At 42.1% G+C, this 24,471-nt stretch overlaps 1 protein-coding gene across 2 annotated transcripts in view; it reads right to left on the reverse strand.

Moving 5' to 3' along the window:
* Positions 1-251: 251 nt before the first annotated feature.
* Positions 252-24,471, reverse strand: part of LOC120061617 (inositol 1,4,5-trisphosphate receptor type 1) — a 155,467-nt gene continuing 131,247 nt past the window's right edge. For both annotated transcript variants that reach the window (XM_039011529.1, XM_039011523.1), the window contains 10 exons: positions 22,384-22,506; positions 15,204-15,379; positions 14,151-14,315; positions 13,030-13,219; positions 12,511-12,606; positions 12,157-12,290; positions 6,339-6,504; positions 4,471-4,631; positions 3,209-3,370; positions 252-2,877 (listed from right to left, as the gene is read on the reverse strand). In XM_039011529.1, the coding sequence (XP_038867457.1) occupies positions 2,791-2,877; positions 3,209-3,370; positions 4,471-4,631; positions 6,339-6,504; positions 12,157-12,290; positions 12,511-12,606; positions 13,030-13,219; positions 14,151-14,315; positions 15,204-15,379; positions 22,384-22,506 (1,460 nt within the window). In that variant the 3' untranslated portion in view covers positions 252-2,790. The remainder of the gene's footprint in view (positions 2,878-3,208; positions 3,371-4,470; positions 4,632-6,338; positions 6,505-12,156; positions 12,291-12,510; positions 12,607-13,029; positions 13,220-14,150; positions 14,316-15,203; positions 15,380-22,383; positions 22,507-24,471) is intronic.

The raw sequence follows: 24,471 nt of genomic DNA on the forward strand, positions 1-24,471 counted from the left end.
AGAGGTTTTTCCATCCATGTGACCTGACGAAGACAAACTCTGGGACCTAGTTGTAGACTATAGGGCTCAGAGTTTTCCCTGGTCAGGTGAAGTGTTCAGGAAAAACTCCTAACCTATAAAGTAAAAAGAGTAATAGACCAACTATTGATCACTGGGGGACACCAATCATTAGATTCTGATACTGATTCTGTGTAATACATGTCACAATTCTTCTCTCTGTGCTGTTATATTCCATACAGATAGACAGAGGGTGATTTTTTTCACACATCTTTATTAAATAGACTTTTAAAGAATGGAATGTACATTTTAGACAGCTTGTTTTATATAGTAGTATTAAAGGCTTAAATGAGACTTTGGTCAAACAGCACTCAAAATCTTTTATATTAGTACTCTGATTTCTTTACATGAACACTGCAATCAAACCAGGACACCTCTCTTCACGGAAGGCCCTTCACAAAACAAAGTGACAAGTAGACTTAAGAAACTAGCGATAATAACAAAAATCAGCACATAGTAGAAATTGATGAAAATATAAGAGACTGTCAGAATGTCATTCAGTGCCAACATATCAAAACAAGGAGAAAAAAACATTCTCACTTAGTTGTTTAGTGTGCTCCCAATGTATGACATAAGCAATACCAACACTTTTACATGTGGTGACGTCTTCAGTGTGACTCCTTCTTGGCTTTCCACATCAACTGCTATATGGGTGTACACCCCCCTCATAGTGCTCAAGTACATACCAGTGCTCACAAGAACCATCTTCAGGGGACGTACAAACAGGCAAATACACTTCAGGAGCCTGAGGACATCACAAATACATAACCTCAAACATATGCCTCATTCTTAAAGCTTCCTGTAATGTTCAGATACCTTCGAATCCGAATATAAGAAAATAAACATATATAGTATATATGCACACAAACTCATATAAAGTGTTTGAAAGCCAACACTCCTGGCTTTAGCAAAATACCCATGCTGTGCCAATGGATTTTGGGTTGAATTATCTTTTGACAAACATATATAATTGTCTCATTTGTGGGACAACATTGGTCTAAATATATTGAGGGAAAAAATCGTAAAGGTGATCACAACTCTATTCCACCATTATTTTATATATAAAAAATTATAAGAATTCCATCTCCCTCAGACATTATGTACACATAAAACAAATTTGTGGTTGCATATTGTAAAGTATTCATATTGCACCTCGTACAAAAATAAGATATTAATTATTGTTTGCCCACCAGGTTTCAAACACAAAACAACAGGAAAGCATCCTTCAACATGAGTGTCCCAGTGCTCTCATGAGTCCTATTGTGCAATTGTCTGAGACTTCAAGTTCACAAAATACATCAAGGCCATGGGAGAGCAGAACCATTGTCACCCATTCCAAGTGGTGAGGAAGATGGACAAGGCATTAAGGGTAGTATGACAACCTAAGGCAATATCACTTTTTACGACCTAAACTAACACAACTGGTTCCTTCTTCTTAAGTTCAAGGGCACTCTGGCACACTCCATATATTCCCCATCCACACACTCAAACTCATGTGCACTATGCACAGTACATACTCAGTACACTACATGCATATACCCCATCTCCTAATGTGTACTAACTTCATAACTTAGTGTTGATTAAAGGGGAAATCTGCAGTTGCTACATCCATTTTTAGACTCCTATATTAATGGTATAAACCCATTGATTTTTGAAGAATATGACTTATAAATACCTCATGAGCTTAGTTCAACGGTCGTACCCCATCAGAGCCCAAAATATCAGATTGTTTTACTCCAATGTTTGTAAACAATGTAAATGTAAACAAACACTGTGTAGCCTCAAAACATGGTTAAAACTATACATTTGATATCATGGATGGTCAGTCCTTGAATCCATAGCTCTGTCTATGAATTTAAGAGAGGTTACATTTCTCCAGGCCCATAGATGCAGTAAAGAGGTCAATGGAATGCAGATGGTGGGGGATAGAAGGATGCTGGATTGGCGCAAATCCAACAAATCTGATCTAGCAAAGTGGATATTCGTCAAATCCGTCATGATTTATGCATTGTAATAGGCCCACAATGTGCTTACTAAAGTGCCATTTGGATATATTTGGCTGTTTTCGCCTCATAATATTTAGAAATGGTCCCTTTTCAGGTTTAGAAGAAGCTACTGCTAAACGCTAACTCCTGTTCGTATAAGCTGGTAGCATAGCTAGCATACAGAAATCAGTGGTGGTAGTCAAAGTCCTTTTTAACTGTAATGCAGTTGATTCGAGACAATGACATAAACAAGTATTGGGGTTGACAGCCATACAAGCATTATACTCAGATTTTTACCTAAACATAGTGTGAAATACACATGTAAACAATAGCTTAAATTTAGGCTAATTTTGATTGAGGCAATGAGGGGATTTGGGATCTTTCCCCCACGCGTTTCAGTGGCATTTCTATTGTTTTGGTCAAGTTTGATTGACCTCTTTACCGCATGTATCCCTCAGCTTTTTACCAAAACAGAGTTGGGGTGGCAGCTTTGATATTGTTTCAACTGCAGATTGGCCCTTTAAGGCATTCTGCACACATTCACACATAAATCCCTTCATACACATAAAGCCCATAGTAGTGTCAGGGACACTATCAACTTTGGCATACTCCTGTACCCTTCGTAGATTGTCAGAAAAATAAGTTCTTAGACACTGTAAGGTCGGCCTCTCCTTTGTGTGAGTGGTCCTGGGTTAGGGTTAGGGTCCTGGGAGGTGGTGGGTGGTGGTTGTTTCCACAACGGTCCTCCTCAGGCTGGCTGCTGGGGGTTGACATTCATGTGAGGGGGGTGGCCCAGGAGCCCAATCCTCTGCTTCTGTTTCCTCTGCTCCGTCATCTGCCAAGGGGGTTGGGGGTAGGAGGTGTGACAAGGGTTATAAACTCTGGGAACCCACTCCACCCATCACATCCAACCCCACCTCCACAAACCTTTCTCCACAACCACTCAACAGCCTGGAGCAGTGAGATTCAAACATACCTTCTAATCAATTCAAAATGGCCCCTATCCACAGGCACTTGTAAATATAGAAGGATTGGATCAGTTTAATAAGCAATAGTAACCTATCCAGTCATCTCAGATCTACATGAATGCCAAGCCAATTAGCTGTTGGGAGACAATGGGGGATTTGACAGACATCTCTCTGTGTGTCTCTGTGCAGATGACTCACCTGCTCCTTGAGTTCCGTGAGCTGTCCAGACAGGTTACACACCAGCCTCATGGCCGACTCCAGCTTCTCCTGCAGGTTCCTGATCTCGTTCTGCTCGCCCTCTGCATCACTGCTCACCAGCGACATTGCACGCATCCGTGGGAACCAGTCCAGGTTGTGCTCCTGTAAATAGGAATTTGCTCTTAGTTGCACAACTGAATGCATTCAAATGACATGGGTCTTCCATGTTTAACCCAACGCCTCTGAATCATAGAAATGTGTTGAAGGCATTGAAACATAAGAGAAAGGCTGAGGGTTAGCAACAGAATCCTCCCTTGTACTGTATTTGTGTTCTACACTTTGATTTGAATAGGACACCAAAAGGTATGATGACCAAAAATAACAATGTACACCGAACATTAAAACCTATGACTCTCTAAGAGCTGATTAATGGCATCTCAGGTCTATCATAAAGGAATACAATAATTAACCCCATTCCCTTTCAAGTGTTTTCATTGTCACAGCTTAATCTGTTTTGGGGTTTGACAACAGTTAAGTCTTGTACCTCTGCATTTCTGTTTGTCTCATCCTGTGAGATCACAATGTGTGTGAGAGGGTGGCAGGTAGCCTAGCGGTTAAGAGTGTTGGGCTAGTAACTGAAAGGTCGCTAGTTTGAATCCCTGAGCCGACTAGGTGAAAAATCTGCCGATGTGTCCGTGAGCAAGGCACTTAACCCTAAATAGCTCCTGTAAATCGCTCTGGATAAGAGCGTCTGCTAAGTGACTAAAATGTAAATGTGTGTCTGTCATCCAGTGTGTTTGTGTCATTCAGTCACTCAGTGTCATTCAGTGTGTACGTGCCATCTCTGTCAGTTGAGGGCGGAAGGGCAAATAGCTACGTTGAGGCGTGTGTGTGTATGTGTCACGTTCTTCTCTCTGACTCAGTACACACTACATACACACAAGGTCAACAGAGGAGGCATTTAGGGGCTGAAAGGAGAGTCAGGAGGATAAATATGCGGCCCAGGTCAGCAGCTAGTCAAGGGATTTACCTGAACAAACAACAACTCTATATAACAACTCTATATATCACAACTATAATACAGTATACCCTAACCATGCAAACTTCAGTCTACCCTCAGGACAGGATGCATGTTGTAGTGTACCCTATGCACTCATGTAAGTGGGGCAGCCTGGTTATATGCTGTATCAAATGACCTGTCAGACATTGTGGTTTGAGTCCAGAGCCAGCAAAGGCCTGGTGTGTGTTTGTGTGTCTGTCACCTTGATCATCTCTGCGACGTAGCTCTCGGGGCCGGTGTACTCTGTGGAGTCCTTCACCTTGACCAGCACTATGAAGAACAGGTAGTGCCACATGTTGTGCTCCTCCTTGATGTGCTCCTCAAATGTCACCGTCTTGTTGTCAAACTTGTCTCTCTCCAGACCTGTGAGTAAATAAAACACACACACAGGAATGCTGTCAATTAGGTCAATATGACAGAAGACCTGGTGAATGCTAGGGGTATTATTAATAAGGGTTCTAGGATAAACTAGGGGTTTGTTGTAACTTTAATGGGTTACAGTGTTAATGTTTACAGTTAATTCATTGAGCTGTATCTACAGATATTTTCTTTAGTTATTTACATATCTAATTGTATTAGAATTTGTGTGTTGGAGATTGAGAGAACTACATACATATTTTGTTGTATTGGTTAGTATTGGATTACGCTTTTGACTGCAAGTTCCAGAATGCCTTGCGACAGGAAGTAGAAAGAGAACGCGGCAGTTATGTACAAGTGACAAGTGATTATCCTGACTTTCGCTAGCAACTTTCTTTTGTTTTGTAGAATCTAAAAGTTGTTAAATGTAACGTGAACAAGTAGTATTACTAAAAGAAGCTTTCATTTCAAACCCGACGTCCCGAGTTATTACTTTGAAGATAGTTATTCTATAGGGTTCGGGTTACGATAAAGATCGTAAATCAATTCATCGAGGGTAAGCCATTGTCGACCTTCCAAGAAAAGGAAAATGTGACTTCCTGAAAGCAGAGGAGCACTTTCAATCCTGTGATATAGTGTTGTGTTTAACAAGCATCTGGCAGAAGCATTTTGACCTTTCCTGTGAACAAAGAACCCTCTCTCAGTCTGATGACTAAACAACATTAGTCTTCCTGGACAGACTGGCTATATTCCCAGAATCTCCAAAATATGAAAATGATCATGTGAATTTAAGGAATGTGTGGGAAAGTGTTGTCATTTTAGATTTGATCTAACTAGGCCAAAATCCTCCGACACCTGTTTAGGTCCTGCTACTACAGTAGGTGTATTGTCATTGAAGTAAAGAATAGGGATTCTATTCATGGACATACTGTATACTGGAAGAGGAACAAAAGGCAAGTCTGACTGTTACTTCAACGGCTGAGAGGAGGACCAGGTCAATGGCTTGAGGAACCACCTCGCGCACTGTGATGGGATACCATCTTTCTAATCTCTCTCCCGTCTCTTCTTTGTCTCCGTTCCCCCCAGGAAACCATGGCGATGGTGAACCACTCTGGTCAGGCCTCATCTAACGCATGTGAGTCATAGACCAGCTCCACATACATACAGCTCAGAAACAGATCAGGGCCTGTGCCTGGAAAACTGATCCAAGATCATACTGTGTGAGAACTGGCCCTGGACTAATTATATCTGCTGCCCACTGGGCCCCCACTACTTGACTGCCTGAGAGAGAATAAATGCGTGATGGGCAGGAAGGAATCCTCCATGACTCAGTCTTCTAGAGAAAGAGGGAGGAAAGAGGTGATGCAAGCAGTAAACTAACATTCATACAGGAAGGTCAAGCTAAGGACGTGTCTGCAGAACTTGTGCTTACTCATGAGGGTGTGTGTGTGTATGTGTGTGTATATGTGTGTCTGTACTACCTACACACTCCGGTCATGCTCAACCACCGTGACACCATGTAGTTTATTTAGAAATAGAAAAAAGTAACCATTTAAGATTATCTTGTAAAGTAGAACTAAATTCTGCACGAATCTGCCAATTTTCTACTAATAAACTGAAAACAAAACTATTCAGACTAAATGTCTACCCCAGTAAAATGACTAGTAGTTCTGTTCTTCTCAGGCTAGAGACAGTGCAGCTATGTCTCCTCACCACAGATGAAGCAGGTGGTCTTCAAGACCTCTTCCTTCTTCTGTTTCTCACTCCTCAGGTCTGCAAAGGTATCGATGATGACTCCGAAGATGAGGTTGAGGACAATGATGATGACCATGAAGAAGAAGAGCAGGTCGTAAATCACCCTGGCCGCAAAGAGAGGCTCCTAGAAAGAGAGAGGGGGGGATTTGAGGGAGAGGAGAGGTTATAACTTATAATACATGTTAGGAAGCATTATAAACTCCAGGTCACGACATGTACTGTACAAGGGCTGTGGAGGTCACGAAATTTCAGCTGGTGATTGTCAAGCAAATAACTGGTCGGTCTCACAGTAATTGACCGTTAATTAACAAACACATGTAGCATCTCCTGACTTCCACACATAGCCTACAAGCCACTGATGCAGACATTTGAAACATCTACATTTTTACAAGTCTAATAAATCCATGTAATATAGCCAACACCTGCACAATAAATCTATTATTTATTTTAGACAGGTCTAAAGAAACATAATATGAAGAAAAAATAGTCTATTTCAGAAGAACAGAATAGCATACTCTGAGTTTTCCTTATGTTAGGTCCTGATCTGGCTATGCCAAATGACTGTGGGCTACACTAGTTCATTTAGCAGACAAGATTTGGTTAGAATTCCATGGCATTATTTTATAGTATGAAGAACACAATTGAACAAACCTGAATAAAATAGAAAGGATATTTTAACGAACAGCAAAAGCACTAGCCTATGTCAATCTACTATCCCCATAGTACAAAAGTCAACCTATTCTATTCTGTGTGAGAAATAAATATTCCAAACATAGTCCAAACATAATTTGCGATGGATCCCAAATTAATACAACCACTAGCATCAAAAAAGCTTTTTTACCCAGTGTGGCTGACGCAACAGATCAGAACATTTAGCTTAAAATGTTCATAAACTATTAGGCTATTTCTTCACATTATAAGCGTAGCAATGCGCACATGGTAGTAGGCTATAAGCGCGAATGTTCCATTGGCGGAAAATGCCATGATCAAAAAGGACCGCAAATGCAATTATGCATGTAATGCTTTTATTATAAAAGGTGCATTTCTATGGTGAAAATTATCTTCCCCAAACTTGAAACTCTGCTAGTTAGGCTAAACACCTCTTGTAAAGCGGATTCATGTGCTTAATTTTAAGTTATTTGGACAAACCTTATCAAAACATATAGGCGTTTGGGCTAGGCTACATGATTTGCGCGACTATGATTAGAAAAAGTTGCAAAAAAAAGGCATTGTTTCTTATGCTGGCAAGTGATTATATATCATTCACAATTAATAGGCTAATATTGTCACCTATCAGACTATTCTTGATGTAATCTTGTCTTTACATATGCAAAATTTCTTTTGATTTAGAATGGACCATTATCATGCACCTGTATTGAAACAGGGGCAGCGGAAAGAATACATGTCATCTATGCACATAAATAGCAAATGGAGGACGCTTTTCATGTGGTTAACTTTCATCCCAGCCAGGTAGGCTATACTCCTGTTGTAAAGAGAAGCAATGTGCTTACTATTAGGAAAGTTGAGAAATAAATATAGTAGGCCTAGCCTATAGAAAGCTGATTGGATCCTCCTCTTTTTAGTAGAGGCCATCACTCTGTTTTCTCATGCAATTGCATAGCCTATAGAAATGTTGCGCAACATGAGCTCATGGGCTCTCATGAAGTGTTTGATTAGATTTGCATTGATTTCCAAGTGATTAGAGGAACAATAGAGTACTGAGTACTGACTGCCTTCATGACTGGTCACCGCAACAGCCCTAACTGTACCACGCTATAGCTATTATTCTTGTTAGTTGGAGTAGAAAGTGACACAGTATGGGTGTACAGACTAAACCAGGGATGAACAACAGGTTTTTGGTCCAGCCCACTAACAGCTCAACCTATAAAAATCTATTTAACTGCTCGAATACAATAAAAATAATCAAGGTCAATTTAAATCAATGTAAACCAGTATTAGATGATTTAGGTGTGGACTGGACATACTGTGACCCTTCAGGATGGCATTGCCCACCTGTGGATTAACCACATATAAGATTTAACACAATATAACACAAAGAAATGACACATATAACACATAGCACAATAAGGTCAGAGTAAAGCCAAAATGTTAGACAGTGAAAGTGGGGCCTGACCCTGGCATGTATCATACTGGGCTGACATATGATGAAGTGACCTAGTTCAGAAAGAGTGACCCATAAGCCTTGTTCACACACAGTGCAGGACTTAATGGTCAAATCCGTTTTGTAATACTGACTTTCCAAACAACAAGAGACAAGTGACCAAACCGGATGTGTGCGTGTTCAGACAGCATTCATTTGCTGACATGGCTATGCTAGTTGTCATAGTAACGACAGGTGTGTGCACAGTGGTGTAGGCTGATTGGTGGTGTGCTCAGGCTTCCTATCACTCAGAAGTTATGTAGCAAGCTAAGGTGACAACAATGCCTGCCATGGATGTTTCCCAGTTGCTTTGAATATTCAAAATCCTAGTGTAAGAACACTTTTAAAGCCTCGAAGGATAAGGTGATCCAACTTTCAAATCAAATCCTTTTTGGCTAGCCAAGGCTGTCAACTAAGTTAGTTAACTAGGTAGCTGTTCAGCTTTCCAGCACATTCACTTATTTGTTTGTAAACAATTAACAAGCTAATTAGCTACCACATGTTCTTGTCAAACTGTCAACAGAGTAACTAGCTAGCAACAACAATGCCAAACAACAGTCTAAAAACCACTTGAGGGCAAATAAATCAGATGTGACTGTTCAGACACAAGTCACATCGCCAGGAATCAGATTTGTATCTGATGTCAAACCACCTACAAAGGTGGTTTGATATGTGGCTTGAAATATTCAATTCCATGTGCTTTTTGGCTGTGCATATCCATTGAGTTGGATATGCAAATAAATGGGATTTTAGTCACTTCAAACTGCCAATGTCAACACGGCTATAGTGATGGCCCGGGATGTGTTCATTTGAGTAAACAACTAAAAACATTTAAAAACATTTCGCAATGGAAAGTGGAAATTCGTTATTAGACAGGTCCAGGTAGTCCCTCTTCGTTTCAGTCCGTTTCTTCCATTTGGTGCCTATAATGAACATGGCCCAGGCTTTTACATAAAGGCAGAACGGGAGCATTGGTTATGAACAGGGGTATAGCCTAATCTGCCATGTATCATGTGTGTTGATGTGAAACATAAGAACACAAGTGCAAGCGGCCAGATGCCACACTATTACGACAACAAGAAACAGTTACGCAAACAGGCTATAATGTCGGTAACCTAACACAGGCTCTTCTCTCTTCCAGCACCTCTTTTGGACCGTAACAAGCATTTTATAGCTCAAGAGGCAAAGATTAAAATGTTCTGCACCATAAAACCTCTGGAAAACTTTAGAAAAGCTATACATTTCAGAGTTTCTGGATGAAGCTTTTTTTTATAAAGAAACAAAAACAGACATTCATTTCAAATGTAGGCTACAGGTCAAATGATCTTCTTGGGAGGCACCTAGTGTGTGTGTACCAGTTTATGACAGGAGCAGACATTTCTCCACGATGTTCTATGTCATCAGCCCTGGTCTGACAGAGTTCAGAGAAAAGCTATTTCCAGACCCTACTGATTCCCACACAGGGAAGAAGGCCAAGCAGATGGAGGGGTTTCTGAGGAAATTATTGCAAAACCTCAATGTGGGGTTGGGGGTAGGCCCATGACCACCGCAAATGACTGCTGATGGCACTCCCCCAGAATCTACCTCCATCCCACCGTATCGAACTGCCCCGTTTCACCCCTCAGAACGCCTCTTCCCTAGAGCTAAACAACCGTATCAAGTTCTGCACATGTGTTAAATAATGCATAAATCAGTCTACCGGTAGCCTATGTTGAATGTATTTTAAGACATGATCTTGGTTTTATATGGTCTAACTTGATGTAACCTATGTTGTAGCTAGATACTGACAAAGTTTGTACAACATGTCGATCATGTTGTTTATAGTTGCAGCACACAAGAAGTTTGTACAACATGCTTTTACTGTATATAACACATGTGCAGAAAGTACAGTTGTTTAGCTACAGGAAGAGGTGTCCAGAGAATCCGGTTACGCAGCCACTCCAGTCTATATACCAGCAGCACTTTAATGGTTCTTATCTAACTGGCTTCAGAAAACACATTGTGTTGGTAACGATGGTAATGACATGACTCACCAGCTTCAATACAGAACATACAGAATACAGAAACATCAGCTTAACCCTACAGAAGATACTGAGCTCTATAGTCTAACTGGACCTGACTGGGTCTGGACATTCACAAAGCATCTCAAAGTAGGAGTGCTGGTCTAGGATCAGGTCCTCCCTCTTATTTAGCTTTCCTACTCTTCAATCCCAGAAAACACACCCACTGGGTGGCCTACCAATTTGATCAGGTTTACTGTGTACCTTTCATTTGATTGGCGCAACATTAGAATGTAGCCTATGGAGAATGCGTTCAGAATGGAGATCAGTGAAAGATAGCCATCAAAACATAAGCATATTCGTCTCTGTTTCAGAAGCCATGCTTAGATTAAAAAGCCTTCTGATATTTCACAATATGTACGTTTAGGGAAGTTTTCAAGAACCCTAAGCTACTTTATGAAAGAAAATCAGGTTGGAGAGCCTTTACGCACAAAAATTGTAACATTGAGTTCTTCAACCTATTCTAATGTTGAAAGACTGGTGTACATAGAATTATAACAGGGAGGAAAGTACAATAGTATAGCCCTATTGCCTGCACTGACTATGGAACTGTGTGATGACAATGGCCAAGTATTGCAGCATGTGTCATGTTCAAACTGTTACTGCGGAAATACGTGTCATGTTGCTATGTTTTTCAGTTTGCTGCCATACGACTGGTTTCACGTTCATTTCGAGTGTACATAAGGAAAAAATAATCTGAAAAAATTTCTATGTTTATTTACAATCCCCTTCTCCAAACAAATTACCCATTTACCTAGCTCTTATCAATCAATAACATCAATTTATAAATTACAGTGCATGAAGAATGGTGTTATTTGTATATGGGAAAAATTAAGTAGATGTTTTTCCACTTGGAATCGACAGGTTTGCTAGACCTTTATTTATTTATTTTTACCCCAATTTCGTGGTATCCAATTATTAGTAGTTACAGTCTTGTCTCATCGCTACAACTCCCGTACGGGCTCGGGAGAGACGAAGGTCGAGAGCCATGCGTCCTCCAAAACACAACCCAACCAAGCTACACTGCTTCTTAACACAGCGCGCATCCGTCAGAATGCGCACAGAGGAAAGTGTGTGAAAAGGGAATTAAGTTCCATTTACGTACGCGTACAGCACCAGTTAAAAGTTTGGACACACCTACTCATTCAAGGGTTTTTCTTTATTTGGACTATTTTCTACATTGAATAATAGTATTAATTGAATAATAGTGAAGACATCAAAACTATGAAATAGCACATATGGAATCATGTAGTAACCAAAAAAAAGTGTTAAACAAATCAAAATATATTTTAGATTTTACATTCTTCAAAGTAGCTAGCCTTTGTCTTGATGACAGCTTTGCACACTCTTGGTATTCTCTCAACCAGCTTCATGAGTTAGTCACAATTAACAGGTGTTCCTTCTTAAAATAATTAATTTCCTTCTTAATAAAAATAAAGAAAAACCTTTGAATGAGTAGGTGTGTCCAAACTTTTGACTGGTACTGTATATCTCGGTTCTGAATTCCCCCCCCCCCCCCCCCCCCGCTTGGTGGGTGTCTGGTCTGTGTGTTTACCTCTTTGGAGGGCTTTCTCAGGACGTCTCCAACCCCCCCTCCACTCCTCAGGCCATGGCTCAGCACAGTGACGATACACATGAGCAGAGAGTCACACGTACGCTCCTTGCCATCCTCCATGTCCTCCACAAAGTCTGAGGGAGAGTGACAGGGAAGAGAGTTAATACACACACAAAATAAGCACCTTGATGATGATCGCGTTCCAATAATCTGATAAAGGCCTTTAAGAAATGATTTTGGCTGACTGGAACTTTTGCACAGTCAGGCAGAACATATCTAATTGCCCTTTAACCTTACACTGTATAAGTCATAGGTTATTATTATTGTATATAGTTTTACTGTATTGTACTGTACCTTCCACTTGGAGCTCTGTGGTGCAGTTGTTCTCTCCAGTCTCAGACCGACACATCCCAGCAGACACCAGCTCATTGGCCAAACTGGCTTCGTTCTCTATAAAAGACATCAGGTTAGGTAGCAACATGTGTTAATGGCAACTAGATGAACAACACCTCCAGATAACACTATTATATTGTTTTCCTTGTCCCTGTACTGTTATGGCTTTCCAGGGTGTAAGGGAAGTTTGGTTGTTGTGTAACTATGTGCAACTCCTATCAACAGACCATAAACGTCTAACCTGGTCCCAGATCTGTTTTCGCTGTTTTCAAGACGGCCCAAACAGATCTAGGACCAGGCTAATAAACATTCCTGGTCTCCTCTATAGAATTGGAAGGAATGGAATGGGCATCCCCATTCAGATTAATTATGCCATAATGGGTGGACTGGCTGCAATATTGTGTGTCCCCATAGCAGTAAAACAGTAATTATATTATAAAAAGTAATTATATATTTCTATGGTCTCCTCCTTGTCCTCACCCAGGGTGGTGTTGGGGATGCGATCCACCTCCAGGATGAAGTCATCCTTGAAGAAGATGTACCCCACGATGGAGAACAGGTAGACCAGGATGAGGGCCAGCACTGCTGTCAGTACGATGGAGCGACCGTTACGGGTCACACTCTTTATCACGTTCAGTAGAGTCTCCTCCCTGTACACCAGGTCAAAGAGCTGCACGAGAGGCACAATACAGAGTTAACACAGAGTTATAGTTAGACCTAATATAGAAACAGCATGGAAGCATTTAGGAATTATTATTTGTTCAATATCTGTTTGGAATTATACTTTTTTGTGACCTCGATAAATGTATTCAGATAAATATATTCTGGTTTAGAAAGATAAAGTGTAAGAGGGATTGATACAATTGTCCAAAAACAGAATCATTTGGATAAATAATTTCCTATTTTCTTTCATAGCTGTTCTTCTTTCCTGAGCAGATTCCCAGCCATTTTCTCTATGATAGGATATACTGCTGAAAAGTTAGTAAGTTATGTAAGTCCTGTCATTCACATGGACATTTTCTGCATCCTGAGGGGCGCAGCGGTCTAAGGCACTGCATAGCAGTGCTAGAGAAATCACGACAGACCCGAGTTCGATCCCAGGCTTTATCACAACCGGTCGTGATCTGGAGTCCCATAGAGCGGCGCACAATTGGCCAAGCATCGTCCGGGTTAGGGGAGGGTTTGGCCGGGGTAGACCGTCATTGTAAATAAGAATTTGTTCTTAACTGTCTTGCCTAGTTAAATAAAAGTTAAATAAAAAAAGAAAAAGCCCCTGGGCCTCAGAGTTAGTTACTGAATGGAAATCATCCAGACTGGCACATGCAGTACGCCTGACACATAAAACACCAGCAAGCACCACTCAACTCCCCAACTACATAACCTAAGCCAGTTTCTGTTCATTAAAAGCCACTGTCCTTAAATACCCTGTGTGTGTGTGCGTGTGTTCGCGCCTGCATGCACACATTGTACGAGTCCTGAGACTGTACCAGAACATACGCTAATGGCCCTGGACAGCTTCCTATTAAGTGTAACTGTGTGCTCACCATCAGCGATATATATTAATACACAGAATATATATGTAAATGTATAGATGTGCTCACCAGTAGGCTGTAGAAGAAGACATGGACAAAGACCCCCAGGCTACAGATGATGAGGTACATGAGGTGGTAGAGGAACTCAACGTCCAGGATCATGGCCTTGTAGCCCCGTGTGAACGTCCCTCTGTTCCCCACAAAACTCATCAGGAAAATGGTCTTATTACACACCTGCAGGGACAGGATAGATTCATATTTATTATCATTATTTTATCTAACCTTTATTTAAATCAGGAAATCCCACATTGAGGTCAGAAGACCTCCTTCACAAGTGAGACCTCACCATTAATGGAATAGGAGGTAACACTTGACTTAAAGTATCCAGCCATAATGCTTTATAACTTGTTGTAAGCATGTATAAGCCTTCATTATGTCTTATAAAACAAGGCTTAGAATATTTTAGGTCTCTCTCTACATAAATTGTCAATATTCTCCTTGGACATGCACTACATGATGATCCATGATGACCATAAGACACAACGTGATACTATAGGACAGGCATTTCATGGATTAGCATTGGATTGTTCTTAGTATAGTAGGTTTTAGTAATACTGAGGTTCAGTAGATGAGTGTGGGGTAGCTGTCTCCCAGCTACAGGGAGCGAAGGGAGACAGACAGAGGGAGGAGAGGAAGGCAGAAGAGCCCATTTGACGACACAAGGGGAGCAGGCCGTGTGAAAGGGGCCGTTCCAGGGAATTTTTGGTGGCTGCAGGTGGGGTGTCAGCCTCCAGCGTCTAGTGGCGCATTTCCCAGCTGACCGACCAAACACTCAAGCCATGCCAGGCCAGTGAGCGAGCCACGCCAGGGACTGACACCACAGGCAGACTGAGCCCTGGAGAGAGGTCTGCATGGAGGGGGCATGTGGACAGGGTATGTGGGTAGTGAGCAGAAGGGTGGGTATGGGCTGTTGAGTGAGGCGTGAAGGGAGTACGTGTGGCTGGGGGTATGGAGGAGTGGGGGGAGGCTACTGAAGACTAGCAAGGCCATTCACATTGGAGCACACAGAAAAAAAGATGATACAATAAAGTCATTCACACACGGTTCCCCATGCAGACATACGTTGAATGCTCCCAGCAGAAACAGGGTGGGCTGCAGGCCCACGGAGAAGATGAGGCGGAGGATGGTGGCGATGATGAGGGTTCGGACCCCCAGGGGCTGGGGCATGGCCACCACAATGGCCAACAATGCCAACATGCCCACCCACAGCAGGGCAGACAGGCGGGGCTCCAGGGTACCTGCCGAGGACACAAACACACATAAGCATACACACACACACGCCAGTGGAGTGTGTTCATGGATGCGAAGGGAAGGCTTCCCAAAAAATGGATGCGAAGGCCAGGCAACCCAAAAAACGTTTAAAAAAATAAATAAATATGAAAATGTATCTTTTGTCTCTGTGTTTTCATAATTTTCCTTCCATTCACAAGAGGCTGAATGTATCTCACTGGAGAAAGCACACAACATCGCCCCTCTGTCTCTGTATGTGTAGGCCATCTGTCTGATGCTGTCTGGTCAAAAAGAGTATGACAATTTTGCTGCCTGTAGCATTGAATGAAAGGGAAGCCAGCGAGCATTTGGCCTCCCTTGATAAAAGAAAAAGTATAAAATATAACGGCAATCAACATTGAGCTAAGCTGAGTGAGCGCAACCGAATGGTCCTGGCACACCACTCAAAAAAGTGAAAAGAGAATCATTTGGCTTCACTCCTATCACATCGCGTCGAGAGAGAACTACGTCATTGACAGAAACAACTTGAATTGTTGCATCTCATTTTGTTGTTGTCCTCCGGTAGCTAGCTAGCTAAAATTGGCCCTTTCCTAAATTAACCATGGATGAAGATAGGGATTTGGACTTTTACTTCATTCTCCATACTGGCCATTGATTATAATGGCGATTCTGATCCAACCATAAATTCATACATTGTGCCCCTTGACTGAGAGGATGGAAGTTCAATATGTAACTAGATGTAGAAGGCTAATGTTAACTAGCTAATGTTGCCCATGAAAGGAAGTTAGCCTAGCGAGCAAGCATAGCCAGGTAGCCTAGGACAACATAAAATAAAAAGCGTATACTGTATGACAGAGTCATAGACCGTTTCGTCAACGTTAAAAAGAGAGGAGGATGGCATCGGAGATTCTCTACAAGTTGGGTGAGTCAACATGCTTTTTCTACTTGCACGCACGCACACAAATCAGTACCATGGACACCCACATATTTAGCTTACTTTGATTAGACTACTTTTTTTTGTATCTTTTAGATGTCACTGTATAAGACTTAACATAGGTGATATATGATGTTGAAATGTTGAAGTTGAAATGGTGCTGGAATAGATGCGGGAGCTTCTGTTTTCTTTGCGACTTTCAGTAACTCTCCGTGGTTCTAAATCTATATAGTGGGGTACATGCAATATGCTTTGTGGACTTCACAAATTGTCAAATAGAAACATAAATAAATATCTTTTTATCTAGGACAGAGTGAGAGATCTACTTGGAGGGGCCTAATGGGAGGGATATGTAACCTGAAAAATAGCTGTTATTAGCAGAGTTTTAGAACTCTTTGTTATTGGTCTATTAACTTAGCGACTGTTGCTTTTTTAGCGAGTTTTCAGAACCCTCCAGCAACTTTTATTGGTAAAAGACTAGTGATAAATTCAGCTACTTTTCAGGCTGCTTTTGGGGAGTTTGGACACCGAGAGATTCTATGGTTTTGATAGCATTTAGCAACTTTTCCCCACTCAATTCTTCCGCAAACGAGAATAGGAGAATCTGTTTGTGTAACATGCATCACAGCAACTGCGCACACACAGGCAGAGAAGCACAAGGGGAGGGGGTGTGATGCGTGAGAGGGGCGAAAACGCAAATTTGGTCAATTGGTGCTGTGACCTTGACAAAACGTCACCTATTGACTTCTAGCGACAAAACAAGGAGCCAATAGCGGATCACACTGAAAATGTTTTGCCAACACTGGTTGTACAATGATGTATGATACAAAACACAGGAAAACTGAATTTTGAGTACACTGGGCCATTAAGCATTCACTTACACACACACACATTAAACACCTACCTTGTCAGCCTACAATCCCCACTTACAAACAACAATCTCTCCACATAAGAATGATGTAATAAATAATGCAATAACGTTACCTCATAGTTATACTGAAAGGCACTTGAGAATGAAAATGACCGTGCACATTAAGACCAAGAGGCTTTTCCCTGATCTCTGACTACCAGCAGCCAGCTGGGGGCTTTGAGGAGCTGTACTTTGAACTCAAACAGAGCATGTTACATAACCCTAAAAAAGTAGGACACACCTTTTAGTGTGTTTTCCTTAGCGGGGCTTTAGAGAGAAGCCTACCTGATGCTCCCCTTGATCCAGGGGTAAATCCTGGATTAACGTGATAGTCACAGGGTTTCATGTGGCTCTGCCGTCACTACTACCGAACCAATCGCATCCCCACCAGCAGCACCCCCCCCACCTCTACCCCAACCTGAACTAGGCGTGTAAAAAAGGGCCACGCAAAGACCTGGTACTGTAACCAGCCCCATTCACTAAACCAGGAGCTTACTACTGGCAGGTGTGTGTATGTTTGTGTTAGTGATGAGGGGGGAGTGGGTGAAATCGATATTTACATATCGCAATACAATTTGGATGATATTACAGTATATTGAAACTTTGTATCGATTTGTAAAATAAATAAAAAGTAGCTGCGCCAAAACTTTTTCATCCTCCATTTTCTTTTGAAATAGTGAGCCAATATGTTTGCAGTAGTTTTATTTCCATGACTGACCAAAACTAATTTTCTTATGCTCTCTCGTCTCTCTGCAGCAGACATGTAGAGAGCAATATGTTTGGAACATCAAATCGCAATATTGAACCGCAATACATATAGAATCATGAGAATCGCAATAGATATCGTATCGGCACCTAAGTATAGTGATAATATTGTATCATGAGGTCCCTGGCAATTCCCAGCCCGTGTGTGACTGTGCGTGCGTAGGAACGGGGGTGGGAAATTAGGGCAGAAGAAAATTGGGGAAAGAGAGAGGGAGAAGTAGAGAGAAGAGGTAGATCGACATGAGAGAGAGGGAAGACAGAGGTAAAGAAGGAAGAAGAGGAGCAAAAATGGAAAGGAAAAAGAAAGGAGACAGCAAGAGTGAAAGTGAGAGAGGAGAGAGAAAGGAGAGAGAATGAAAGTAACTCCCCCCTCTCACATGACAGGTGCCACTTACATAACTACCACTGCCTCTAAAAATATTATACTGAAAGATTCATGAGGGTTGGACTGACTGCCTGGGGGGCTGCTGGAGGGGTGTGTGTGTGTCCAACCCCCCAAAATAGTGTGTATTTGTAAACACACAAGAACTAGGCCAAAAGGTATGTGGGGTGTCACGTGATACCCTCTCCCTCTTCACACAGCTCTACTGTACTGTAGGGAGGGAAACGCACACACAGGCACGTACTGTACTATGCTGTAATACTGCTGTAGTCAACAGGAGAGGCCTCACCCACAGCCATTCTGCTCCACTCAGTTTTCTTATTTTACCTTTATACTTTTACAAACTCTTATTTTCAATGACAGCCTAGGAACAGTGGGTTAAATGCCTTGTTTAGGGGCAGAACGACAGATTTATACCTTGTCAGCTCGGGGATTTGATCTTGCAACCTTCCGGTTACTAGTTCAACGCTCTAACCACTAGGCTACCTGCCGCCCCAGTAATTACCTAATCTCTGACCGTACTGGGTATATGGCCTGTATAGCAGCAGTCTCTGGATAACACTAATGTCAATGAGCCAATGTATATGAACTTTACACATTAGAGAGGGCTTTGGAAGTTTTTGAGTGTTATGCATTTCTTCAAGTATTTTAACAGAACTGGGTGCATCAAAATAGGTTAACTTTAAGTTGTGCTTTACGGAAGCCAATGAAAGGTTGTGCTGGAGTGTTTAAATGGCTCAGTGAGGAACAGGGACAGTGAGTGAGTCCTGATCCCGGTCAAGTGACTAGAGGTCACTCTGCTGGAGAAAAAAAATGCATAGACCAGCACACATTTTAAGCTGGTCCATGCCGGCCAAGCTGGTCTGACCAGCATGGTCTAATTTGTTCTGCTGGGAAAACAGCATGGTCTAGCTGTTTATGCTAGCAGACCAGCCTTCATTGTTTTTTCACTGGTGACAAGCCTTCATTGTGTTTTTACTAGTGACCAGCCCTGGTTGTGTTTTCCCTGGTGACCAAATTCCGTTGTGTTTTCACTGGTGACCACCCTTTGTTGTGTTTTCACTGGTGACCAGCCTTTGTTGTGTTTTCACTGGTGACCAGCCTTCATTGTGTTTTTTTGGGCTGATCTCTGTCACGCTCACTGACCTGATGGTATGGCAGGAAGGTCAGTTTGCTGCCAACCAAGAGGTTGAGGCAAGGAAAGGTGGGGTCCCAAGTGTGTTCATCACAAAGAATGCTTAGTAGTTGTCAACTAATGTTAGAAGCTTTCTTGTAATCAGGAAAGTTCGGTGAAGGTACACTGATCTTCTGGCAGCTAGTTGCAAGTACTGTGCATTTGACAATAACTTAACGACATCTGGGTGCCAGTGAGATACTAGCTGTTACTGGCTATTAAGTTACTGTGAATTTTACAATAACTTACTGACATCTGGTTGCCAATTGGGTAACACAAAATTCACAGCAACTTCCAGGCACCTAACTTAAACAGTAACCTCTTAACAGTGCAGCTCTTTAATGTCACAAGCTCTAACAAAGACTGCAGAACTGACAGTGTTTAAAGAGGTACTCAACCTTCGACAACATAACCATTAACCACCTAAACTGGTACTACACTTCCACTGACAGTCGTCAAAAATATATTACAAAAAGCCGCCCAAATATGCTAATAGCCCATTGATACATTGCCCCCACCTACATATCAAAATGCAGTGGTGATAGTACCTTATATTCAAAATATTGGGTAAAAAATGAACCATTATACTAGATTATCCACACATGTACCCTAAAAGGAACCAACCAGTACCCGGTGAGTTCCTATGTGTACCTCTGAAGGTACCTTATGTGTACCTTTGACCTTTTTGTACCCCAGGGAACAACACTGTATCCTAACTGTATCCTAATATTGAGAGTGTGTGGATATACATTCTTGGTAATAAAGATGTGCCTGGTGGCACTGCTAAAACAGTAATGCACTTCCACTTAAAAGCTTGCAAGTTCAAATCCCCAAAATATTTATGCACACTTTACATCAAGTGTCCCTAAGCACTGCTATTTTTACATTGGTGTTGTCAGATAATCAGAAAATTATTGACTTGATTCTGGGCACATTTTAGCAAAGTGCAGAAATGTATTCTTGCCATTAAATGTGTGGGCAAATCTCTGTCATACCCACAGACCTGGTGGCGTAACAGGAAAATCTCTGTCATACCCACAGACCTGGTGGCGTAGCAGGAAATTCTGGTCAATAGCAACCGAGAGGTTGTGAGTTTAAATCCCAAGTGAGTTATCGTCTCAAGTAACCAGCATTTTACAGCAACACCTTTATTCAGCTGTAAAAATTCAGTAACTTGTTGTTGTTTACCTTACTTTCACTGCAACCAGTTGCCTGTGTTATACCATACAATTACAGGAACTTTAACAGTATAGCATTTCATTGCATAAAAGGAAAACATGGTGGAGGGAAATAACAGGATGGTTCTTCACAACCGTCACAGCAGTAATGAAACCTTCCACTCAAAAAAATGAATACAATAATAATGGTTATACATATCACCCACACCTCTGACAAGGAACCCCTAAAAAATATATTTTGTATATGCTGCATGGTCTAGTAGCTGGTCAAGCTGGTCTGCAAAACCATGCCCATCATTATGATATTTCCCAGCATGCTCTATTGCAGATTGAGTTGTAGAATTATTTGTTTCAATATCTGTGTTTTTGCATGTACATTGATTGATGAATTAATCAATTCTTTGATCTTATGGTACACAAAGATAAATAACATAAATTTTTCTAAACTAATCCAATATGTTAGTTGGATTTATTGTACCCGTTACTGAAATGGTTGTTCCAGTTTAGGTTGTCTCATTCATTCACCATCTATCCCCAGTAGTCATTCTAAATGCATATTTTGGGTGAATCAAAGTTCAAAATTGTTGGATATCATCACTCAGGTTAGATTCTAATAGGAATGAGACATCACTTTGCAAGCGAGCATAATGTGACTTGATGTTGGTTTTGTGGGTGACCAGCATATGCTGGTACGCCCAGTGTCCAAAACACAGTGAAGGCTGGTCACCGGCAAACACACAACGAAGGCTTGTCACCGGTGAAAACACAACAATTTCGGCAAACACACAACGAAGGCTTGTCACCGGTGAAAACACAACAATTTCAGCGGGGCAACGGATCAAAGGGGAAGGAAGGTAGGAGATTATTGGGTCAGGGGAAGTTTGGGAAGGGTAGGCCAGGCAAAGGATTGTGGGTGACTTTTCTGCGGCCAAAATGTCACAATAAAAATATTTTTATTTCTGAACCACAAAGATCAGAATGCCCAATATATACACTTACTGGTACACCGTTTGGAAATATTTACTGTTGTTGTGCACTCAATGTTCCATAGTGCAAAAGTAGCTGTGTTACAAACACTTACAAAAGAGCACTAAGGAGAAAATCTTAGCAATCCAGTTGCACTGAGATACATGTAGAAGTCCAAGTGATGCAGTGCAACTGGGCTGGATCATACCACAGAGACCAGAGCCGTCTGTTCTTCCTGTTTTTGGCCCTCAGTGTTGTGTGTGCGGCTCACGCAACCTTCCTCTGACCCTATGTACTACAGCAGCACCTCAAAGGGACATACAAACTTGCTTGATCTCTCTGAGGAGAACAGAGCCGTGGCCGGAGTGCCCACATAAACAGACCATGGCTCAACACACATGAAAGAATCAGCGGAAACCTGAAATCTCTTAACTCCTTCATGTACAGGGAAGAGTCTTAGCACTGACTGAAGATACAGATGATGTCCCTAGTGACCAGCTACAGTACGTGTAGACAATGGTTTATTTGTAAAAGTGTTTTCTTACCAACACTACACGCATATACACTGTAAGCTACTGTTTAAAAAAGTACAGTATGTTACCATAATTTCCAAAGAAACTTTGGTTTAACAGTATATTACCGTAAAGTTTATAAAAAATTTAAAGGTCAGGTCGAAGATCAGGGTCGCTGGCAGGTGACTGACCTTCACGCAAACCCTCCAGGGGGTAGAAGAAGGCCACCAGGAGGTTCATGAGGACGGCCAGGTTGAAGGAGATGTTACTCCAGAATGACATGTTCCTGGAACACCAGTACAACACGGGCTGGGCTAGAGGAGAGAGGGAGAGAGAGAGAGATAGAGGTAGAGAGAGAGAGGAAGAGAGAGAGAGAGGTAGCGGTAGAGAGAGAGAGAGGTAGCGGTAGAGAGAGAGAGAGGTAGCGGTAGAGAGAGAGTGAGGTAGAGAGAGAGAGTGAGGTAGAGAGAGAGAGTGAGGTAGAGAGAGAGTGAGGTAGAGAGAGAGTGAGGTAGAGAGAGAGAGGTAGAGAGAGGTAAAGAGAGGTAGAGAGAGAGAGGTAGAGGTAGAGAGGTAGTGAGAGAGGTAGAGAGAGAGAGGTAGAGGTAGAGAGAGAGAGGTAGAGGTAGAACGAGGGGTAGAACGAGGGGTAGAACGAGGGGTAGAACGAGGGGTAGAACGAGGGGTAGAACGAGGGGTAGCGGTAGAGCGAGAGGTAGAGGTAGAGCGAGAGGAGAGGTAGAGGTAGAGCGAGAGGAGAGGTAGAGGTAGATGTAGATAGAGTTAGAGCGAGAGAGAGGTAGAGGTAGAGAGGTAGAGAAAGAGAGAGGTAGAGGTAGAGAAAGAGAGAGGTAGAGGTAGAGAGAGAGAGAGAGGGGTAGAGGTAGAGAGAGAGGTAGAACGAGAGGTAGCGGTAGAACGAGAGGTAGCGGTAGAGCGAGAGGTAGCGGTAGAGGTAGAGGGAGAGAGAGGTAGAGGTAGAGAGAGAGAGAGGTAGAGAGAGAGAGAGGTAGAGAGAGAGAGAGGTAGAGAGAGAGAGGTAGAGGTAGAGAGAGAGAGGTAGAGGTAGAGAGAGAGAGAGGTAGAGAGAGAGAGAGGTAGAGAGAGAGGTAGAGAGAGAGAGAGAGAGGTAGAGAGAGAGAGAGGTAGAGAGAGAGAGAGAGAGGTAGAGAGAGAGAGAGGTAGAGAGAGAGAGAGGTAGAGAGAGAGAGAGGTAGAGAGGTAGAGGTAGAGGAGGGAATGAACATGAAGTTACACATTTTACCAATAAGAGTGAATCTATTGGACATTTCTTTGTTTGTTTTGAAACTGTACAGCAGGCTCTGTATATTCTGTAGTATGTATAGCTGAAGGCCAGTGGTGTGTGTGTGTGGCTAAGCGCTGTGTGATACAGTACGAGTCACTGATACACTGTAAGTGTGAAACAATAGAACGGCTCAGTACTAAAGCACAAATACATTCTTATAATAGAATGAAACATTAAATGAACAAATATGATAATTTTACTGCTGTTCATGTTGGTTTAGGACACCGTTGAGGAGCACCTTTAGACATGTCACTGTAACCTTTCCTCTACTGAGGCTGGCTGTACCCTCCCCACAGCTGACAATCAATCTGGCCTGTTGGCACAGTTTATAGACGCTATTGGTGTGTCGCTATTCTGATTCAGTTTGGTTTTATTGGAAAATAAGAAATAGATGAGGGACTTTTCTTGCTTGTATGACAGTGAGGAAAAAGTGTTTTGGCATGTGCTTGTGTGGATGCTCAGTGTGTGTGTTTGTGTGTGCTTGTGTGGATGCTCAGTGTGTGTGTTTGTGTGTGCTTGTGTGGATGCTCAGTGTGTGTGTTTGTGTGTGCTTGTGTGGATGCTCAGTGTGTGTGTTTGTGTGTGCTTGTGTGGATGCTCAGTGTGTGTGTTTGTGTGTGCTTGTGTGGATGCTCAGTGTGTGTTTGTGTGTGCTTGTGTGGATGCTCAGTGTGTGTGTTTGTGTGTGCTTGTGTGTGTGTGTGTGTTCTTAGTAGTGATTCATACAGTTACAGATGTTTCACACCTAAGTGGAAATTCCCCAACAGCCCACTGACAGACAGACAGTGGAAAGAAGAGCTATTAGGGTAAATCCATTTGAATTCAATCACTTTTTGACCGCAGCCCCTTTGAATCGAACAAAACGTTCCATACATATTTGCCCATTGTAGTACTGCTCAGAAAGTGACTTTTTGGACCTGAACGCTAAAACATTCAAGAGATAAAGGTGCTTAGGGCGTACCTATTTTGCATA

Source organism: Salvelinus namaycush, chromosome 2, assembly GCF_016432855.1.
Source record: "Salvelinus namaycush isolate Seneca chromosome 2, SaNama_1.0, whole genome shotgun sequence".
NCBI classification, from domain to species: domain Eukaryota; kingdom Metazoa; phylum Chordata; class Actinopteri; order Salmoniformes; family Salmonidae; genus Salvelinus; species Salvelinus namaycush.